Source organism: Grammomys surdaster, unplaced genomic scaffold, assembly GCF_004785775.1.
Source record: "Grammomys surdaster isolate TR1022 unplaced genomic scaffold, NIH_TR_1.0 125704, whole genome shotgun sequence".
Lineage (NCBI taxonomy): Eukaryota > Metazoa > Chordata > Mammalia > Rodentia > Muridae > Grammomys > Grammomys surdaster.
In genome coordinates, this window is record NW_021620539.1 from 933,982 (window position 1) to 953,362 (window position 19,381).

The 19,381-nt window shown below is 43.7% G+C and overlaps 1 protein-coding gene across 3 annotated transcripts in view; it reads left to right on the forward strand.

The window, feature by feature from the left end:
• The first annotated feature begins 1,416 nt into the window (after positions 1 to 1,416).
• Positions 1,417 to 19,381, forward strand: part of Upk1b (uroplakin 1B) — a 30,121-nt gene continuing 12,156 nt past the window's right edge. Inside the window, exons 1-5 of one of the 3 annotated variants that reach the window (XM_028788186.1) lie at positions 1,417 to 1,473; positions 14,271 to 14,357; positions 15,327 to 15,527; positions 17,861 to 17,935; positions 18,489 to 18,611. In XM_028788186.1, coding sequence (XP_028644019.1) covers positions 14,289 to 14,357; positions 15,327 to 15,527; positions 17,861 to 17,935; positions 18,489 to 18,611 — 468 coding nt within the window. In that variant the 5' untranslated portion in view covers positions 1,417 to 1,473; positions 14,271 to 14,288. Of the gene's footprint in view, positions 1,474 to 2,662; positions 2,717 to 14,270; positions 14,358 to 15,326; positions 15,528 to 17,860; positions 17,936 to 18,488; positions 18,612 to 19,381 lie in introns of those variants that run through there. The other 2 variants (XM_028788184.1, XM_028788185.1) reach the window with 2 other exon arrangements.

The window sequence follows — 19,381 nt, forward strand, 5'->3', positions numbered from 1 at the left end:
TAAGCAGAGCTGTTAGGTTACATTGTAATGTGGGGTAACTCAAGCACAATGCTCTGTAAGGAGCTGTTAGGTTACATTGTAATGTGGGGTAACTCAAGCACAATGCTCTGTAAGGAGCTGTTAGGTTACATTGTAATTTGGGGTAACTCAAGCACAATGCTCTGTAAGCAGAGCTGCTCTGTTATATTGTAATTTGCTGTTTTGCATCTTTAGCTGCTAGACTTGGTCCTGAGGCAACATGAGCTTTCATAAACATTTGTTGAATAAATGGCTAAACTTATCTTCGTGGAACTGTTTTATGTGGCTTCATTTTTAGCCATGGTGTAGAAGTTTACTGCATGAATTACCCTAGTCACCTAAGCGGACTCTGGAACACTGAAGAGGAAGAAGGCATGGAGAGGGACATAGATATCACACTCTGTACCCTTTCAAACACTAACTGCTTTCCATTGTCAGTCTTGCTCAGAAACTGGACTTAGCTATGGACGTCTGTTCTCCAGGGAGGGTACCCTCACCTAAACACTGAGCTCACTGAGGCAGCCAGTACACAGCTCAGACAGCCATCATCCTCAAGGTTACCAGTACATAGCCCGAGGCTGTCCCACCTACAGCCTGCTCATGTTTCTGTGATCATGGGTCTCAGGGTACTTGTTAATAAGCACACTGCACACTAACTCTGTCCCTTGAGTAAGAAGAGCCTGTGGTGAGATGGCACTAATCTATGAGGACCTCTCAATCTGTTGATTGAAGTGCTCAGAACTTTCTAATATCGCTGCCCTTACTACCCCACAACACCAGACTAAACTATCCGTGTGTTGCTACTTTCCCATTAAGAGCAATATTCTTCATGCCGTGTATACGTGACTCAGTGGTCCTGAAGAAAGGGACCGAGAGAAAGGAAGGACCTAGTAAGACATCAAAGCATTACTTGATCCTGTCTCTTCGTTTGCATTTCTCCATCCGTTTCCAACTGTTTTCTCCTTTATTAGTTGCTGAGACACTCACCTAATGAATATTACTGTCCCCTCGAATATAGTCTGTGGTTACAGAAACTGAGCCTGGCCCTGACCCTGTGCAAGTAGAGAGGGGAGCACGAGCAGGTTTCTTTAATAAGCAAAGGCTTGATGTTAATGACCTAGTCAAGTGAAGGAACACCAGCTAAACACACACACACACACACACACACACACACACAAACCTGTTTGCATTCAAGGAGAAAAGCCGAACTCTCCATCAGAGATGTACATTCCAAAGCAGCAGAGGAAACAGTGCTTCCTGCTCAGCCAGGCAGGTTCAGGCAGCCTCAGGCTCAGCCCATGTGAGATGCCTCCTTCCAATCACAGACCACCCTTCCCTGGGACTGGAGCGTCAGAGGATACAGTGTGGTAGAAAAGCATCTTGGGCTGGCGCATGCTTGCAGAGTGAGTCTGTGCAGCGCCGGGAGGAGAAGGCAGAAGAGACCAGGCAGCCAGTGTGAGTACAGAAACTTTTCAGTGCAGCCCACTGGCTCTCTCTACTCTCCTGGGAGCAAGGAAAAAGGGGCCCTATACACTGTAATGGTAGAGTCTGTCCCTTTTGTAGTTTGAGATCTTATAACTCTTCTGGAAAATGTTCTTTGGCTAATTATCTGTCCTTTTGCCTGACCAAGTTTCCTGTTCTTGTCAGAAATCATTTGGTCTGACAAGCCTTTAAAAGGATCTGTGGGGCAGTTTCTTCACGGGTCTTCCCTGCAAACAGTTCTGCTTAATCAGTACATGGGCTAGAATAAGTCAACAAATTAGTTTTATCTAATCAAGGCTACTTTTACAGGACTCATCTTTACTGTTCGCTAATGAGGTGATCTACCAGGTTATAAATACATTTATTCTTGTCCTAATATTTTTACACAAATTGTCTCAACACCAGTGTTATTGGATATTTACACTTTGATGATTATGGTCATAGCCTAAATTTTCATTTCTCAGTAGTTTTAGGCATTTTTAAGGACATTTATGATTTTTTGTTAATTTTAAGGTCTTTATAAAAGTCAAGGCGATACTTATAGACCATTCCTCACTGAATAAAATGGATAAGCACAGCAGGAAAGAAGGCAATACATTTCATGCCTGTATATTATCTTCTTCATATAGCTAACATGGACGCTGTGCTTTTTTAAGTTCCTTGAGAAAGTAGTTCTCCTTTTGATTAATCTTCCCAATAAGTGTAAAAATGCTTTTTTGTGTGTGCTTGTAGCACACTTTTTTCTTTCTTTCTTTCTGCTGTACTGGGCTTTAAAAAAAAAAAGTCAACTTTCCCATATTTTTTTAACTACCCAAAGAGACTCGTGAACATTTAGATTGCAAGAGAAGTTAGACAAAAAGAGTAAATGAAATGCCAAATTTTCTTTTTTTTCACTCTTGCATATATTCCAAACCACCATGTGAATCAGCTCCAGAATCTACTGGACCCTCCTCCATGATCTGGGCCTGATGGTTCTGCAGGCTGCCCTCAAGCCTGGTGAGCCACTGCTGCCCATCTAGGACAGAGACCACATGGATGAGGAAGGCCTCTGTTTGTCTTTCTCTTTCACTCCCTCTCCCCCACCTCCTCCCTCCCATTTTTAAGCCAAATTTCTCTAGCATGAGTTTGAGGTGTGGTTTGTTATATTCTTTCGTGCAAGAAACCTGAGCAAGGGAAAGAGGTACTGAACTTGAAAAGGCAATCTCATGACTGGTAGGTGAGTCTCACCTCTCTTCTGCTTTGAACATTGGTTTGATTAGTGAGCAATTGTTTGTCAACTTATTCAATGTGTTGGGAGCTATCAACACCCTGGATATGAATAACTTCATAAGAAAACAAACTTAATGAATGTACAAGAAAAGAAAAAGAAAGAAAGACATACACTTTTAACCTCTTAAAATCAGCGCTGCTAAAAGTAAACAGCTTCTCAGAGTGTTGAGTGATTGAAATAAGTCATGGAGGGGCTGGGTCACTGGGGAGTTCTTGCATAGGGTGGGGCTCACAAGGGATACTTGGTTACAAGAAAATGCTTAAGGTGAGGCACACAGTCAGCCACTGTTAGTGACACACAGTCAGCCTCTGTTAGTGACACACAGTCAGCCTCTGTTAGTGACACACAGTCAGCCGCTGTTAGTGACACACAGTCAGCCGCTGTTAGTGACACACAGTCAGCCTCTGTTAGTGACACACGGTCAGCCACTGTTAGTGACACACGGTCAGCCACTGTTAGTGACACACAGTCAGCCACTGTTAGTGACACATGGTCAGCCACTGTTAGTGACTCACAGTCAGCCACTGTTAGTGACACAGCTATTTCTCTGCTCTCCGCTGCTTGATCCTTAAGTGTAAGTCACCTCATCCTGCCTACTCCCTTTCTAGTACTGTCAGGTAAAGAGATTTCACACAGCTGAGGAAAGTGAGTGGTACGTGAGAATAAGAGGTGTGTGAGAGGCACAAACCAGCCCCTAACACTGTGTGCTAAATGGCAGGCAGGACAACAGGACATATCACATCTCTGGAGTCATCTATCCAGAGAACAAGATCCAAGCCCCATTCTCTCTCTCTCTCTCTCTCTCTCTCTCTCTCTCTCTCTCTCTCTCCCTCCCTCCCTCCTTCCAGTCCCTCCTTCCTTCCATATCTCTCCCTCCTCTCCTTCATCTCTCCCTCCCTCTCCTTTCCTGTTTTGTTTTATGTTTTGAAAACAGGGTCTCTCAAAATGTAGCCCAGACTGAACTCTCCTCTCTTGGCTAATGGAGTTACAGACATGTGTCACCACGCCCAGCCTCTGGGTCTCCAAGTTTGAATAGGGAAGTTTGTCCTTTTAAGCCCTACGTTCATCTGGGCTCTGTCTCCTTCTGGTGGTACCTTTATTCTCCCTCTGAAGAGCAGTGTGAAGAGAGATCTAATAAATTCACGATGAGCCATTGCCATCGATGACTCTCAAGACCCATCGTGAGTTCCCTGGATGTTTTTGTATTTTAACCAGAAGCAAAGGAATAAAGGAATGATTTTGTAACTATGGCATTTCCTAAATTAGAGGGAAGATAGAGAAAGACTGAGCAGGAGGAAGAGGAGGAAGAGGAGGAGGAGGAGGAGGAGGAGGAGGAGGAGGAGGAGGAGGAGGAGGAAAGCTTTCTCCTGGTGGCTTTGCAAGGTTCTCTTAACTGTAAGATAAAAGATCAATGGCAATGCCTCTTAATTTTAAACATAAATGGAAACAATGTCTTATCTTGAAAAGAAGAAACATTAGGGCCAGCAAGATGGCTTATCAGGTAGACATTTGCCTGGTAAGCCTGGCGACTTAAGCTTAGTTCTTAAGGTCCATGGTGGAAGGAGAGAAACAACTCCCACAGCTGCCCTCTGACCTCTACAGATAGGCAATAACATGCACATGCCCATATTCACACACACACACACACACACACACACACACACCATATGCAGTACACATGCAATAATAAATTAAAATTTTTAAGACACTATTAGTGTCAAACTATAAAGCTGGCTTGTGAGTCAGGAAACTTGCACTGGATTTGAAATCTGTTTAAAGCATTGATAGTCTGGAATAAATCACAAGCCCTCTCTGGTCCTCAGTTTCCTCATCTGTACAGAGAGAAAATGACTGCAGAGCTTCTGAGTTTACAGCCAAACTTAAGAAACCATCACACCATGAATGAGCTCAAAGTCTGGATCAAAGACATCTTGATTCTTCCTTAATTAGTTATCTTCTTAGTGGTATAAAAACAACCAAGAGTATGATCATTGACTTCAAGTTGTGACAACCTGAGTGTTTATAGTTTGTTTTTTGATACTATTTTTTTATCAAAATTGGCTTTTTTTAATGCACACAATCTGTTCTGTTGTGCATTCAGAATGACATCACATAAGCATGGGTAAAGAAAAGAATTAGACTAGGTTGCTTTAGCAGAAGCCAATAGGGAAGAAAAGTTAAGCATACGCAGCCAAAAAGTAGAGCATAACACTCCTGTTGACTAAGAACAGAAAGGTGTAGAGATGAAGGAAGCATAATCCCAGACAGGGGCAGTTGGGGAAAGGGTTCAGTGGGCAGAAATAAGAGGAAAATTCACAAAGGGATGACTAAAAGAAACCAGGAAATACCAGGAGCAGGCAGCCTGGGTGCTGTGTTGAATAGAGCTTAGAGGTTTCCTAGTCTCTCTCCAGTTGACTAAAAAACAGAATGGCTAAATCTGGCTAATATTTTACACACAGAGAGAGAGAGAGAGAGAGACAGAGACAGAGAGAGACAGAGAGAGAGACAGAGAGAGACAGAGAGAGACAGAGAGAGATAGAGAGAAATTATCGCTCTGTCTACAAGAACCAAAACACCTAATGGTTCTTAACTTCTACTGTAGCAGAACAGGACGGGAGGCAATCTGGGTTTGAAGAGACCCACTGGAAACAAAGACTGCTGAGCAAGAGGAGGGATGGGACAGAATGACACAGGAAGACGCTTGCGTGTAACAAGATGTTCCTAGGATTCTCCGTCAAATTAAGCCAGTGGTTCTGAACCTTCTTCCTAATGTTGTGACCCTTCAACATAGTTCCTTATATTGTGGTGACACCCCCCAACTATAAAATTGATTTTGTTGCAATTTCACAAATGAACTTTTTGGCCTGTTATGAATCATAATGTAAATATTTTTGGAGATAGAGGTTTGCCAAAGAGGTCTCAACACACCGTCCCCACTCCCCAGGTTGAGAACCACTAAATTAAGGCCTCAGGGAGCCCTGAAAAGTTAACGAAATCAGAACTCCATTCAGAACAATGAATCTTAACATCAAATAGCTGGCCTTTGAAAGGCTATTTATGTCTGTGGACCACTAAGTGTTGATAGACTAAAGTGAAATAATTAAGTAGACCACTTAGCTTACTTTTGTACTATATGCTAAGTCCTAAGATACACATCGGAATAGTACCTAAATTTTAAGAAAAGTGATAAAAAGGAAACCTACAGAATCACATATTCTGATGGCTACATTTTTTTTCAAATTAGGAAATATCTGCATTCTTTGACTTGGGCATCAATGCGTGTTTTTACAGTAGATGGAATGACTGTGCTGTGAAAGATAACTTGAGAACCTCTGCTTTAGGAAGCACACATAGAGTAGGAGCAGAAGTTAGTGACTTCACTTGATTCAGACATTGACAGCTGTCAGTGGGAAAAAAAAAGGCCAAAGGGCCTTGAGAGTCATCAGAAAACAGCACTTTTGCTTCTACTGAAAAGACAGATCTATTCAAATTTAAATGTTACTCAAGGTTTTCCTTGACAAAGAAGGTTCTCCAAGAAATAAAACTCTTAGGATACACAAGGGTGCGTATACATATGCACAGCGTGTGCGTGCGTGCGTGCGTGCGTGCGTGCGTGCGTGCGTGTGTGTGTGTGTGTGTGTGTGTGACTCTATTGAGAGAAGGAGCTTAAGGAACTGGATTGCTTGCTAGATTGTGTGATTTTGGCTACCAGTAAGTCTGTCATCTACACAGTAGGTCAGCAGTCTTAAACTCAGAGATGAGTTGATCTTGCAGATTGGAAACTCAGACCAGTTTCTATGCTGTAACCTTAGAAAGAACTGCAGTTTCTTCAGAGAACACAGTGTTGGCACTTACAGCCTTCAAATGACTAGAGAGGGCCCTCCGTGAGACGGAGGATAAGTTACTTTACTCAAAAATCTATAGATGCGGTAGTATACACCTTTAACCCCAGCATTTGGAAAGCTGAGGCAGGAGAATCACAAGTTCAAGGCTAGTCTGTGATACATATTGAGACCACACCTTAAAAAGAGGTTATATCTTTATATCTGAATTTTAATATTTATGCTATATCTGAACAAAATTTGATTGTCATATCTGAGCAAAAGAATTTTCATAGCAATACCTAGACTTGTATTTCAAGGGAAAAACAAAACAAAAAAATAAATAAAACAAAACTAGGCTCCATGTCCTACCCAAAATAAAATTAGCCCTCCCAGGAGCTGGAGAGATGGCTCAGCAGTTAAGGGACCTTGTTTCTTTTCCAGAGGACCCATGTCAGGTTCAATACTGAGCATACACATGGTAGCTCACAACCATCTCTCTTGCTGCAGGATATTGATCTGATACCCTCTTCAGAGGGCACTGGACAGGCATTCAGTCCACATATATACTTGCACACAAAACACGCACCTACACAGATGCGTAAAACAGTGTACAGTTAATCCTCAAAAGAAGTTTATTTGATACTTCTTTATTAAACATGCAAAGGAAACAATTTATATCCTGTATGTAGAGAAGTAGCTATTTATTCCTCCTCTCTTCTTTCTCTTCTTGGGAAGGTAAGAAATTCATAGTGTCTTTTAAAGACTAACCATCATGGGGCTGGAGAGGTTAAGAGTACTGGCTGATCTTCCAGAGGACCTCAGCTCTATTCCCAACACCAACATGGCAGTTCATATCTGTCTTTAACTCCAGTCCTTGGGGACTCTGGACTATGGATTCTATGAACATTGAGGACACATGCAGCATACAGACCCACATGCAGGCAAACACTCATGCACATAAAAGAAAATAAAAGATTTCTTAAGAAAAAAACTAAAAATGACTGTCAGGATCGAACTTCATTTAAATCTTTTGGTTTTAATCCAAATTGTGTACCAGTCCAGCCTTTCCCCCAGGATTTGTTTGATTGTGTTTGGAAACAGGGTTTCATGTAGCCCATGATGTCCAGGAGCTCATTATGGAGTTGAGAATGAGCTTGGTCTTTGATCGTGCTGCCTCTGCCTCCCAGTGCCGAGACAATTGGCACGTCTTGTATCTGGCCTAATGCAATACATAGAATGGTACCCAGAGCGTTGTATGAGGGAAGCACCTGCTTTACCCACTGAGCAGCACCCCAATCCTCCAGGCACTTATTTGCCTTCACACACAAATCCTGTTTTGTGTGTGAAGTACCAGGAGTGCATCTTTCCCCAGACAGCCTTCTGGCTGTAAACGGTAAGCAAGTTCACTTGTCCATTTTCCAGGAACAACTTCTAGACATTCTCCGGTGAATCCATCGGTTGATCAATTGCACAGAGACTCTGTGCTGTCAACTTCTGTCGTGGCCAGCACTCTCTGGCTGTTCTTCATAAACTCCTTGGTGACTGCCTCCTAAGCTCAGGGATCTGCCTACATCTTTCTTTTCTGTTAGTCCTATAATACTGGTTTCAAACAAGATAGGGAGCTAGTGACGGGTGCTCAGATCACCCACTCTTGTTCCAGCCAAAGACACAATATTTTAATCTGCTCATATATATAAGATGATGTTTTGTTTTTAAATGAAGCCACTGTTTTAGTTGCCTTCAGCATTTCTTGTCTTGTTAGCTCTAGTCTACCTGCTTCAAGAAGCTTCAAGGAACTGAGATGAAAACCAAAAAATGTAATATTGCCTAGACAACCAATATGGCATGAGACTTTTGCATATTTTCATTTAATTTCTATGGAACCCTTGATGCTGGGCCTTACAGTTCTCATTGACAGATAAGGCTCAACAAGAATATTGGGGTCACAGAACTATTATGTGATCAAACTAAGATTCATACCAAGATCTAGCCAAAGCCCATGTTCTTCCTGCTTCTCCTCACTCCCTAACCTCTTCTCTTGCTAGAACATGCAGGAAGCCCTACACAGGAGCTACAAGAGTAAAGAGATTCACAGTGGCGGGGGAGGGGGGTGGTTCAAGAGGGACACTGAGGGAAAGTGGAGAGTGAAAGGTTTATTAGAAAAGTTATTAATGCAATGGGTAAACAGGGGCAGCAGCATGCTGGGGGCTCCGAGGAATCTCCAGGCCCCAGGACCAGAGACAGACAGCATGGCACGATCTCTGGAAGAGGAATCAGGGACCAAATGGCAGAAGTGTGGTCTATTTTTATACCTATCTCTGGATGGAGGAGCTCTCGAGGTACAAGCCTGAAGCCATGCTCTCTGGAAGGAGGTAGAGAAAGTGGTGGGGGACACGATGTGTAGTCACAATGCCTGCCTTTGATATAAACTCACTTCACCGGTGAGAGAGGCGCTTGGAAGTCTGTCAGTTAGGGACTCACAGACTGTCCTTGTTCGGTCCCTGTGAAAGAGCTGCTGCAAGTTCTGTCAGCCTGAGCAGCAGCTGGAATCTAACATGTTCCTACAGAGAGGAAAAAAAAATGAAGAAAAAGAAAGAAAGCAAGCATCCCCGTGCAACAGAAAATCTCAGAGGTTATGTCTACATCACCACAGTCTGAGTCAGAGGGCTCAGCACTGGCCAGTACACGGAGGCAAGAGTTAACCGGGCAGGAATGCTGATGGAATGTACAGACACCCTCTCTGTGGACAGACGTGCAACTTGGTACCTGATACCAGCCACACCCCAGCACAGCTAGGAGGCTTTTTCCCTTTTCCCAGTGAGAGTTTTCTTAAAGCCAATTATGGAAACAAGAAGGAACAAGAAAGGGTACCAGTGGGTGTGAGGCCTCCAGTGTCCTCTGCCAGAGTAGCTGCCCATCAGAGGAGAGGACGTGGATATGAGGTTGATTCCCCTTGGCCTACGAGCTTGTGAAGGTAGTTATCATCAGTACCTCCGCCCAATGTTCTATGGGTCTCTACAGTATTTAAATGTAACCTTAACGCAAGACCCTCTCCTTTTCAAATATTCCCTGGTCATCATTCATAATCTCTTTTTTGTCAACAGTCTTAGTATTTGAGGATCATAGTCTCTAGCCCCATGAAACAAGTTGTATCCTAACCGTTTTATAAACAAAGAAACAGACAGATAATAAGAAGGTCAGCCATTGCTTATAGAAACCCTTGATAGGGAAACTTGACTTTGAATCCGGCATCCTGCCACCAAGTCTAGTGAGCTCACCATCAGAGCACAACTACTGCACTACACAATGAATGAACAACAGGAAGCCTGCATCTGGCTTCTCTTGACATATATGGCTGAGAGAGAGGTGCCACAAATATCAACTTATTCTAAACAAGAGATGCAGGGAGGCATCATGGCACCCTTGAGAAGCTGAGGTGGGAAGACCACAAGTTTGAGGTCAGTTGGTCTGTGCAAGACCCTATCTTGACAAAACAAAGCACAGATGTCTGAGGAAATGCTGTCAAACACTGATCTCCCACTGGCTTCAGAGCCCACCCTTCATTTCCAGAAAGTAAAAGGGGGAGCTGTGGGTTTAAAAAACACCTGTATAGTCTCCTGGATAATAATGGGAAAATGCTAATGTAACGCCATGTGGAAAGGCTAAGACAAGAAACTAGGGAAGTGTGTGGAGGGAGGCCTGGTGTTTCTAACTTTCTCAAAGAACTACTCTTCTGTATAGAGAAAATATATGTGTTCTCTTTGTTCCCAGGTTGGCAAGGAAGCTAGGCTGGCATTTCATTTTCTACTTAAAGCAGATTGCTAAACTCTGGTGCTGAATAACCAGGAGTCAGGCTGACTTGGATTTGACTCTGGGTCCTGGGCTTTCTGTCAGCACAGCCTTGAGCAAGTGAATCTCTCCAGCTTCTTTTCCTCATTGTCAAGATGGAAGGAATTAGATTCTCAGGCTAGATGCTTAAGAAGTGTGTATTCCATGGAACTTCAACTATAGGGATACCCAAACAAGTCCTACATGGCAACACCAACATGGATGGGGAAAGCCCCACCCCTAGATGAAGGGCAGCCAATGGCTAATAAGAAAGAGAACGGGGGGGGGGGGGAGAGGCTTCCTACATAGGCCAGCCCCCAGAGGGGTCATCCAATCCCAAGTGATCAGCCCAAAAGACATAGAAATAACACTATATAGGCTAAGTAGGTTTGTGTATGTGTGTGTTTGCATGTATGTATGCATGCACATATGTGTGTGTACATGTATGTATGTGTGTGAGACAATAATAATTATAAAAGAAGTCATACATTTGAGAGGCACTAAGTAGATACAGGAAGGATTAGAGAGGAGAGGGAAAATGATTATAATAGATACAGTATTTGTGCATGAAATTCTCAAAAATATAAAACATTTAAACTTTTGAAAGGATTTTTCAACCTAGCCAACATGGATTTTAACCCAATGACTCTCATTTCAGACTTCTGACCCCAAACAGTCAGCAATTACCTTTGTAAGATTGAAGAAATCTGTTACTATGGCAATAAGAAACAAGCCTAGAATTTTGTCAAAAATACCCATTAATCAGGTCTGTTGAGAAGATGCCTGAGACAGAATGGAACACTGAAGGGGCCATAGGTGGCAGATTCCATTCTTTTGGGTCACTTTTGCAAAATGAGTGTGGCTTTCTTTAAGACAAGACAAGAACATCTTAGTTTTAATTACGTGCATGGGAGTGGTGCACGCATGAACATTCAGGTGCCCTTGGAGGCCAGAGAGCATTGGACCCCCTGGAGTCACAGGCAATTGTGGGCTGCCCACCTCAGATGCTGAGAACTGGACTCAGGTCCTCTGAAAGTGCAGCAGTCACTCTTAACTGCCGACCCATCTCTCCAGCACCAAGACAAGCACAACTTTCTAAGTTGCTATTTGAAAAAAGTTGGGAAGAGGCAGCAAGTTCAGAACACCTTGCCTATTGATACAATCCTTTCTCAAGCTACCAAACCACGGGCCACTGTCTCAGCAGCATTTCCTACCATGCTACCATCTAGGTTCTCCCATGGATTTCTTGCTCAAATCGGCCCCCTGACTACCCCTCCCTTCTCTCCTCCACTCTGATCTGCATTTCCTATCCCAATCCTGACTCTTAGCATTCTCTTCTTTTCCATCATGTAACCAAAGTAGCCAAATAACTACCCACTTCTAAAACCCGGTGACCTCTGGAAAAGCGGTCAGTACTGTGCCAACATCCCTTGCTCAGGATTCCTTCAGCTTCTTCTGGACCAGTGGAGACCCCCTTGTTGAACATCTACCTGGATCCTTCCTTTTCCTCCACACCTCTCAGAACTCCCCCTTTCTAAGCACTGGCCCTAGTTAATTTGCCTTTAAAACCCTTGGTGCTATAGGGCCACTTTAAATTCCTTGAAAGAAAAAAAAATCTCTCTTCTCTGTTCTTTGAGCCTAACTAATCTTACTGCTACCAAGAAACTGCAATGTGCCAAACAGGTGCAGAATCGGTACAATGATGGTCAGTAACGAAGTTGAACTTGGCCTCTGCAGATAGTTGCCCTTTACAGACTGTGTTTCTGTTATCTGAAGGTCTATCTTTCAAAGTCTGTTTAGTTTGTGTCTAGCTTAGAGAGCAGTCCAACTGGTCAGGATTAATGTCTGTGCATGCCAATAACAAACTTTACGACGTAACTGATCCGGCTGTACCAGTTAGAGTCTCCCCGTCAGAGCCTTCTAGGCACCGTAAGGCTCTGCTCATCTGATATGGAAGAGTTACCTCAGATAAATAAATGGCATTTCTAAGCAGAAATTCCATAGGATGGGGGAGGATCAGAAGATGCTGTAACAAGGGCTCAGATTCTTCTGTTCCTTTGACAAACATTGATGGAATTATGTGTGCCAAACTCTGAGTTAGAAACACTCATACATTTTAACTTTTTAAATTCCCACAACCTTCAAGGTTAAAAGAAATGGGAAAATATTTAAGGATGTTTAAATTACTTAGGTTATTATAATTAAAATACTTATGTTATTAATATGCACCTTATAGAGTTAAAAAGACTTAGGCTGAAGGAGTCTCAGCGGTTAAGAGCACAAACTGTTCTTCTAAAGGGCCCAAGGTCACTTCCCATCACCCAAATCAGGTGACTCACAACAGCCTGTAACTCCAGCTCCAGGGAATCTGAGCCCTCTGTCCTACATAGGCATCCACACACATACAGCATGCACTAACACAGACACACAAAAGCACATGGTTTGAGAGAGAGAGCCCCACAAACCAGGAGTTCAGCCAAACTGGCTAACTTGGTATCTTGTCTTCACTTTGCGCTTCTGAATCTACCCTGTCTCTCTTCCCCTTTCCTGCCTACCACTCATCCCACAATCCTCCTCCACCTCCTACCTCTACTCTCTGATCCGAACGCTGACACTATATAACCCGCTAAGCTGAAGCCTTTCACACTCAGACTCCAACTCATGTATTTAGACATCCACTTACGCATTCTAACAACTTGAGACTTTAGCTTCTCTCCTAGCATAGAATCCTAGACTGTAACCATCTTCCTCATTCATCTTTAAATGCATCAACATGCAAATTGTATCATTTAATACCTTTTGAGTGTCAATTGGTTAACTAAAGAATAAAATGTACAGGGATGTGAGCAACTTCTCTCAACATGTCTCAAGTACTGAAACCAAAAATGATTGACCCAAACATTTAACCTTGTGCCCTTTCCAGACCACAAGAGGCAAAGAGGTCCGTGCTTAGTTGCATCTGGCATAAACTGTATAGTTTCTAGCAGCCAGTGTAAGCTGCAGGGAAGAGTGTGGGCCCTAGAGTCACACAGACCAAAGATGCCCCAAATCTGCCATTTCTGTCTGTGTATCCTCAAAAGCACTTACCAGTTACTTAGGCTTTTATGGCCTAGTGAATAAAAGAGCCTCCTCCTCTCCCACAGCTTTGTTCTAGTTGGGTTCTGAGAATCTATTACGCACATGAAGTCCCTAGAAGAGTGCACAGGGGAGCTACACATCCCTCTTTTCTCTGCACTTGTCTCATGCAAGAGGGAACTTCACTTTGTACAACCTGTGTTCTTTAGTATAACAAAATATTTAACATTAACCCACAGGCCAAAATGGCCTCAGTCAACTCTCTTAGTTTTCCTATGGTTGCCTTGCCCAAGGATGACAGTGGTAATACCAGAGGCTCTCCGTGTGTGTCAGCCTGGTCATCGCCATGTCAGGTCTGCTGTTTGTGCTCCTGGTGACCTTGAAGAACCTCAGTACCCCTCTCAGAAGGATGATTCTGGTGTCTTTCATACCATAAGGGACTCCTGAAGGATACAGATCTGACTCTAAAAGCCCTTATTTTGTTCTTTAGAAAACTCCTGTGGGGGTTGGGGATTTAGCTCAGTGGTAGAGCGCTTGCCTAGCAAGCGCAAGGCCCTGGGTTCGGTCCTCAGCTCTGAAAAAAAAAAAAAAAAAAAAAAAAAAAAAAGAAAACTCCTGTGATGGCTGACCTCAGGTATCAAATGAGGTCAAGCTTTCATGACCTTGATTTGAATACAAAAAAAGGGAAACGGGATGTCATGATTTGCTGACAGTGTAGAGACTGAAGCAGTATTTGCTGCTATCCAATGTAACATTCTTAACTGTGTCTTCAGCTTGTGGGAATCCCGAAGATGGCCAAAGACGATTCCACTGTTCGCTGCTTCCAGGGCCTGTTGATTTTTGGACACGTGATTGTTGGTGTAAGTCATGAGTACTTTTCAAAAAATGGTATTCTTCTTGTAAAGATGGCTTTTAGATAAATTAAAAGTGAAACTTTAAGAAAATATTGTAAATATTATTCCCCTTTATAGTGCCTTCATTTTAAGAAACGTGGTAGTAAATATACTCACTAGAATCTTAAAATAGTTGTATATAATCACCTATTATGACAGAAGACCATGGTCAACATTAAATTAGATTATTCCCTTTCCAATTTTTAAGACATAATGACTATTAAGCGTCATGTGCTCACCACAGTCAGTGTCTAAACACACCATCTACTCATCCATTTATGCTTCTGTCCAGCTGCCCCTTGGTTTGGCTTGGGGACTGTTACTGAAGGTGCTGAAACAGATGTTCTTCTGTAAAGCTGTGAGAACCCAAGCTGTGTGGGCAAGGGCATAAGGGAAGAGCATTAGTCAGGGAGTCAAGAGAGCCGGTCATTGGCTCAAGGCTGCTTCTCTGTAGCTATGGACAAGTCATCATCACTCAGGACCATGGTGCTTCATTCATAGAATATGAGTCCTGGGAAAACAGTCACAACAATTCCAGAACCACTGTGGCAATCGCCAGGACACTTCAAGTATTTCAACCCAGGAAAGTTTGCAATGGGATAGGATAGGAGAATAACCTTCATACAAGAATGCACTGTCTGAGTGGGTCATATCCCAAGGGGCTTTATGGATGGTCTGGGGTTATTTAAATGTTTTCCCAAGTAGCAAACAGACAGACATATATGTGGAAGAAAGTATTAAAGGTAGAGGTTATATGGAAGAAGGAAGCAAGGTAGAAATAGCTGTTGGGTCTCCTGGCAATGGGAGATTCATTGCAGAAAGCCTCTGTAAGATGTAAAAGACTTACCACTAGAGCCTACCTGCACCCATCCCCTTTCCCTTGATGCTCTGCTCTTAGTCACCAGCCTGACAGACTCATTCTCATCTTGTTTCCAGATGTGTGGCATCGCCCTGACAGCAGAGTGTATCTTCTTCGTATCTGACCAACACAGTCTTTATCCACTTCTTGAAGCCACCAACAATGATGATATCTTTGGGGCAGCTTGGATAGGCATGTTCGTGGGCATCTGCCTCTTCTGCTTATCCGTTCTAGCCATAGTAGGAATTATGAAATCCAACAGGAAAATCCTCTTGGCGGTAAGATCTTACAACCCATGACAAGCTGGGAATGTAGCTCAGTTGACAGAGTGCCTGCACATGAAATCTTGGGTTCAGTCCCTAGCACCATAATATCTGGGCATGGTGGTGCCCATCTGTAAATCTGTTTGTTCTGTAGGTATGAGCAAGATGATCCTAAATTCCAGGTAATCCTTAGCTACATAGCAAGTTCAAGACCAGCCTTCACTATAATAAACCCTTTTTCAAAATAACAACTAATAAATTCTCTGCAGTTGCTTTCCTGTGCCAATTTTGGTGAACTGTTTCTTCTCCATTGAGCAAAGAGCTTTGGTTTTCAGTGGGCTAAGTGGAAGAAGGATTCTAGATGAGTGGACAAAAGGGGGGATAGAAGAGGTCCCCTGTTGCAACATCATCCATGTAGGAGGTGAAGATGCCCTTCCTGGTTGAAAGTTCAGGTTTTAGTAAAACAAACTGAAAATAGAAACACCTGTAGATGGTCTAGTTGACTATGTGCAGATGTGTGCTTCTCCAGCTGCTGTCTGCATGTGCCCAACAGTCACAGCCAGGAATTACATTGACATACGAAATGACACCATGGAAATTTTTTGTTAGATTTTTCCCCCTTGAATAATAGTTAGTTTTAAGTGTTGAGGTGTTAAGATACAAAACAGAAAGTAGACACAAATTTCACATAGCAGACAAGAGCCCCCCCCTTTTTTTTTGAAGACTTTCAAGTCCAAGGCCAATGGCTTTTGTGTCATGGCTGCCTGCCCCACACCATCATTTACTCCGCAGCACAGGAACCCTGGAAGACCACAAAGAGCACCATTGTAAGTGACCCATTCACACTCATCTGTGGTCTCAAGGCACTGACTAGGTCATGTTCTGTCTGCCTTTGCAAATGGAAATGAAAGGGAAGGAAATCTCACTTGGGCCTAGATCTCTGCCTTCTGCTCCTGGGCCCCAGGACAGCAGTTTGTGTCATTGTCATCACATGCACATATACACCCACCCCCATACCTCTCCCTACCCCTGAAGTAACTCCCCTACCCTGAGTCCCACTTCTGTAGAAGAACCTTAGCCACTTAAGGAGCTTGTTGGTCTACTTTTCTCAGGTAACCATTGCCCTAGTACCCGGGAATGCAGAATGTTTGCCTTCTCTGTTTCCTTTGGGTGAGTTAGTTCCAGGGCAAATGCACTCTGAAAGAGTAGGGAAAGGAGCGCAGGAAAGAGGGCAAGAACAGAGAGATCTTCCTGAAAACAAGCACAGACTACACCCGGGCCTTCTCTCTAGCCTAATTCTAAGGAGTCCTGAGGTTTTGTAAGAGGAGCCACCAAAGCTCTTGACAGCAAGCAAGGCAGTAGCCAATATGGGGAGGGTTACTGGAGTTTCTGAAAAGTCTCTTTCTTGATTGTTTTCCACAGAGGCAGTTGGGGCTGGGGAGTGGCAGGGTTGTTGTTTTGTTTGGGGGTCAGACAGTGAAAGCAGCAAAAGGTTCTGACCTTTGAACCCACAAACACCCCAAAGAGGGAGGACAAGTTCCTCCACCTACTCTACAGTCCTTCCCAAAAACGACATGAGGAAAGATAGTGAATAAAAGTGTACAAGACAGGGGCTCTCACTGAGAGGTGTCTGCTGGTCAGCTATGTCTGCTGCCCCAGACACTAGGGGCAGGGCAGGGCTGCGCTGTTCACGCACAGTGACTTGCAGCCCATGCTCCCACATGCATGCACAGCAGAAGCAGTGCATAGAGAGCTCTGCTTCCCTCACCTGAGCTGGTATCACTAGAACATGGGTGTGTGTTCTGTGTGAACAGTGAGTCTCTATGCCGGAAGGATGCCTGCTCCTTAGAGATGAGACTGGGTAGGAAAGCCACACGGCATGAAACAAGTTCGTCATCCTTTCCTGACTTCTGTGGTTCTATGTTTTCAGCAGTTCATAAAGAAAATGACTCCCACTTAAAGGGATTTACAACACTCATTGTCAGGTATGACGCACTCAGGCTATCTTGCCAGCCACCACGCATGTCGGGCGTACCAAAAAACTCTGAAAAGCCCACACATTCCTTCATTGTTTAGATTCTCTCCCCCACATTAAAATAGAATTCAGGATGAGAAAACTCCAAACTGAGTGGTCATTTCTTCCAGAGATAAGCAGAGAACTGAGCTGACCCACACACCACCTTGGTCCGAGCACCTAGCACTCACCCCAATCCAAGCAGCTGGTCAAAAAGAGTTTGTACTACCCAACTGCTTGGATACCACGTTTAGATGAATGTGCTTAAGACTCATAGCAACCGCTTAGTGAAATGTCTGCTATAATTCTCGGTTCTCGTCTGTTTCTCTCCCAGTACTTCATCATGATGTTCATAGTGTACGGTTTTGAAGTGGCGTCTTGTATCACAGCAGCAACACAACGAGACTTTGTGAGTATAGTCCCCAAATGCACAGAGCAAAAAACGACAGTAGCTCTGACACCCTAGCAACGGACGTGCGTTGACTCAGTGTGCGCTCATCATGCTAATATGCACACTATTAATACTCGTGAAGTATTGGAAAGCATTGCTTGTCTTTTCTAAATTAAAAGAGAAAGGCATTAAAAGCAAAGAAATGTATCGAGGGACGAATGGTTGGCAGGTCACAGCAAGAATTCTGAGCCCAGGCAGCCTGATTCCCGATGCCCAAGCTGTGATCCATACCATGGCCTTTCTGCATGTGCTGCCTTGTGGAAGACATAACTCAGAATCTTTCTTGTTCCATCTCTCACTGTTTCCCTAATCTACACCATCCTTAAAATGCCCAGTCATGCAGTGATTTCTTCTTATATGGAAACCCAAAGGCCAAATGAGCGTAGTGCCCCTGAGCTTAGCTTCCCTCCAAGAGAATGTTCAATTTGTAGAGCAACAGGCTCTACAGAAAGACTTGGCCTTTCTGGGGAGCAGGTGTGCTGACTCTCTTGTGTCGTTCCCACCCTTGCAGTTCACAACCAACCTCTTCCTGAAGCAGATGCTGGAGAGGTATCAGAACAACAGCCCCCCAACCAATGATGACGAATGGAAGAACAACGGTGTCACCAAGACCTGGGATAGGCTCATGCTCCAGGTAAGGATCACCCCTGGGGTGATCACCTGCTCATCTGAATGGGTAACCACCCGAATGTGGGTAAGAGTAAGGTCAGCACCTCCAGCAGGTTTCTTCAGGAAGAAACTTGTTCCAGACCAGGTCAGCAATGCCTCTTGTTTACTGGTGAGTCTGAGGATGGGGGAATGTTAAACACATGACTCAGGGAGGCCTCTAGATCCATATTTTATGTAAAGCTTTAATGTGGATTAGCCTGCCCTATAGAGCGTACTTTTGAGAACTCTGGATTAATAATGTGTTCTGCCTCTTAGGACTTAGCTCTCACGGTAACAGAAAAGAGTGCCTTACCTCCCCGACAGAGAACTCGAGTGGTGACATATACATGTCTCACCTTTTAAGTCTCCTTTGATGAGTTCTGCTAAGTATTGGGAGACATGGTTTGATTTAATCAATCAGTTTTAAGTGACCATCATACCACATACCCAGGCCTATCCCGAATATGTCAGAACCCCATGTCTCCCAGAGTATTGTCCATGCTGCCTTCTGTGTGTGACTTCTAATGTGAGTCAACTCTCCACTGGCCCCAACACATACAAATTCTCACACTCACTCATATACACACAAACTCTCACTCATGCACTCCCATAGATACACACTCATACTGACATATACACACTCACATTCTCTCTCTCACTCACACACACACTCACACACCTACACACATGCATACACACATACAAATTCTCACACACAGAAACTCACTCACACACTCACATGGATACACACTCACA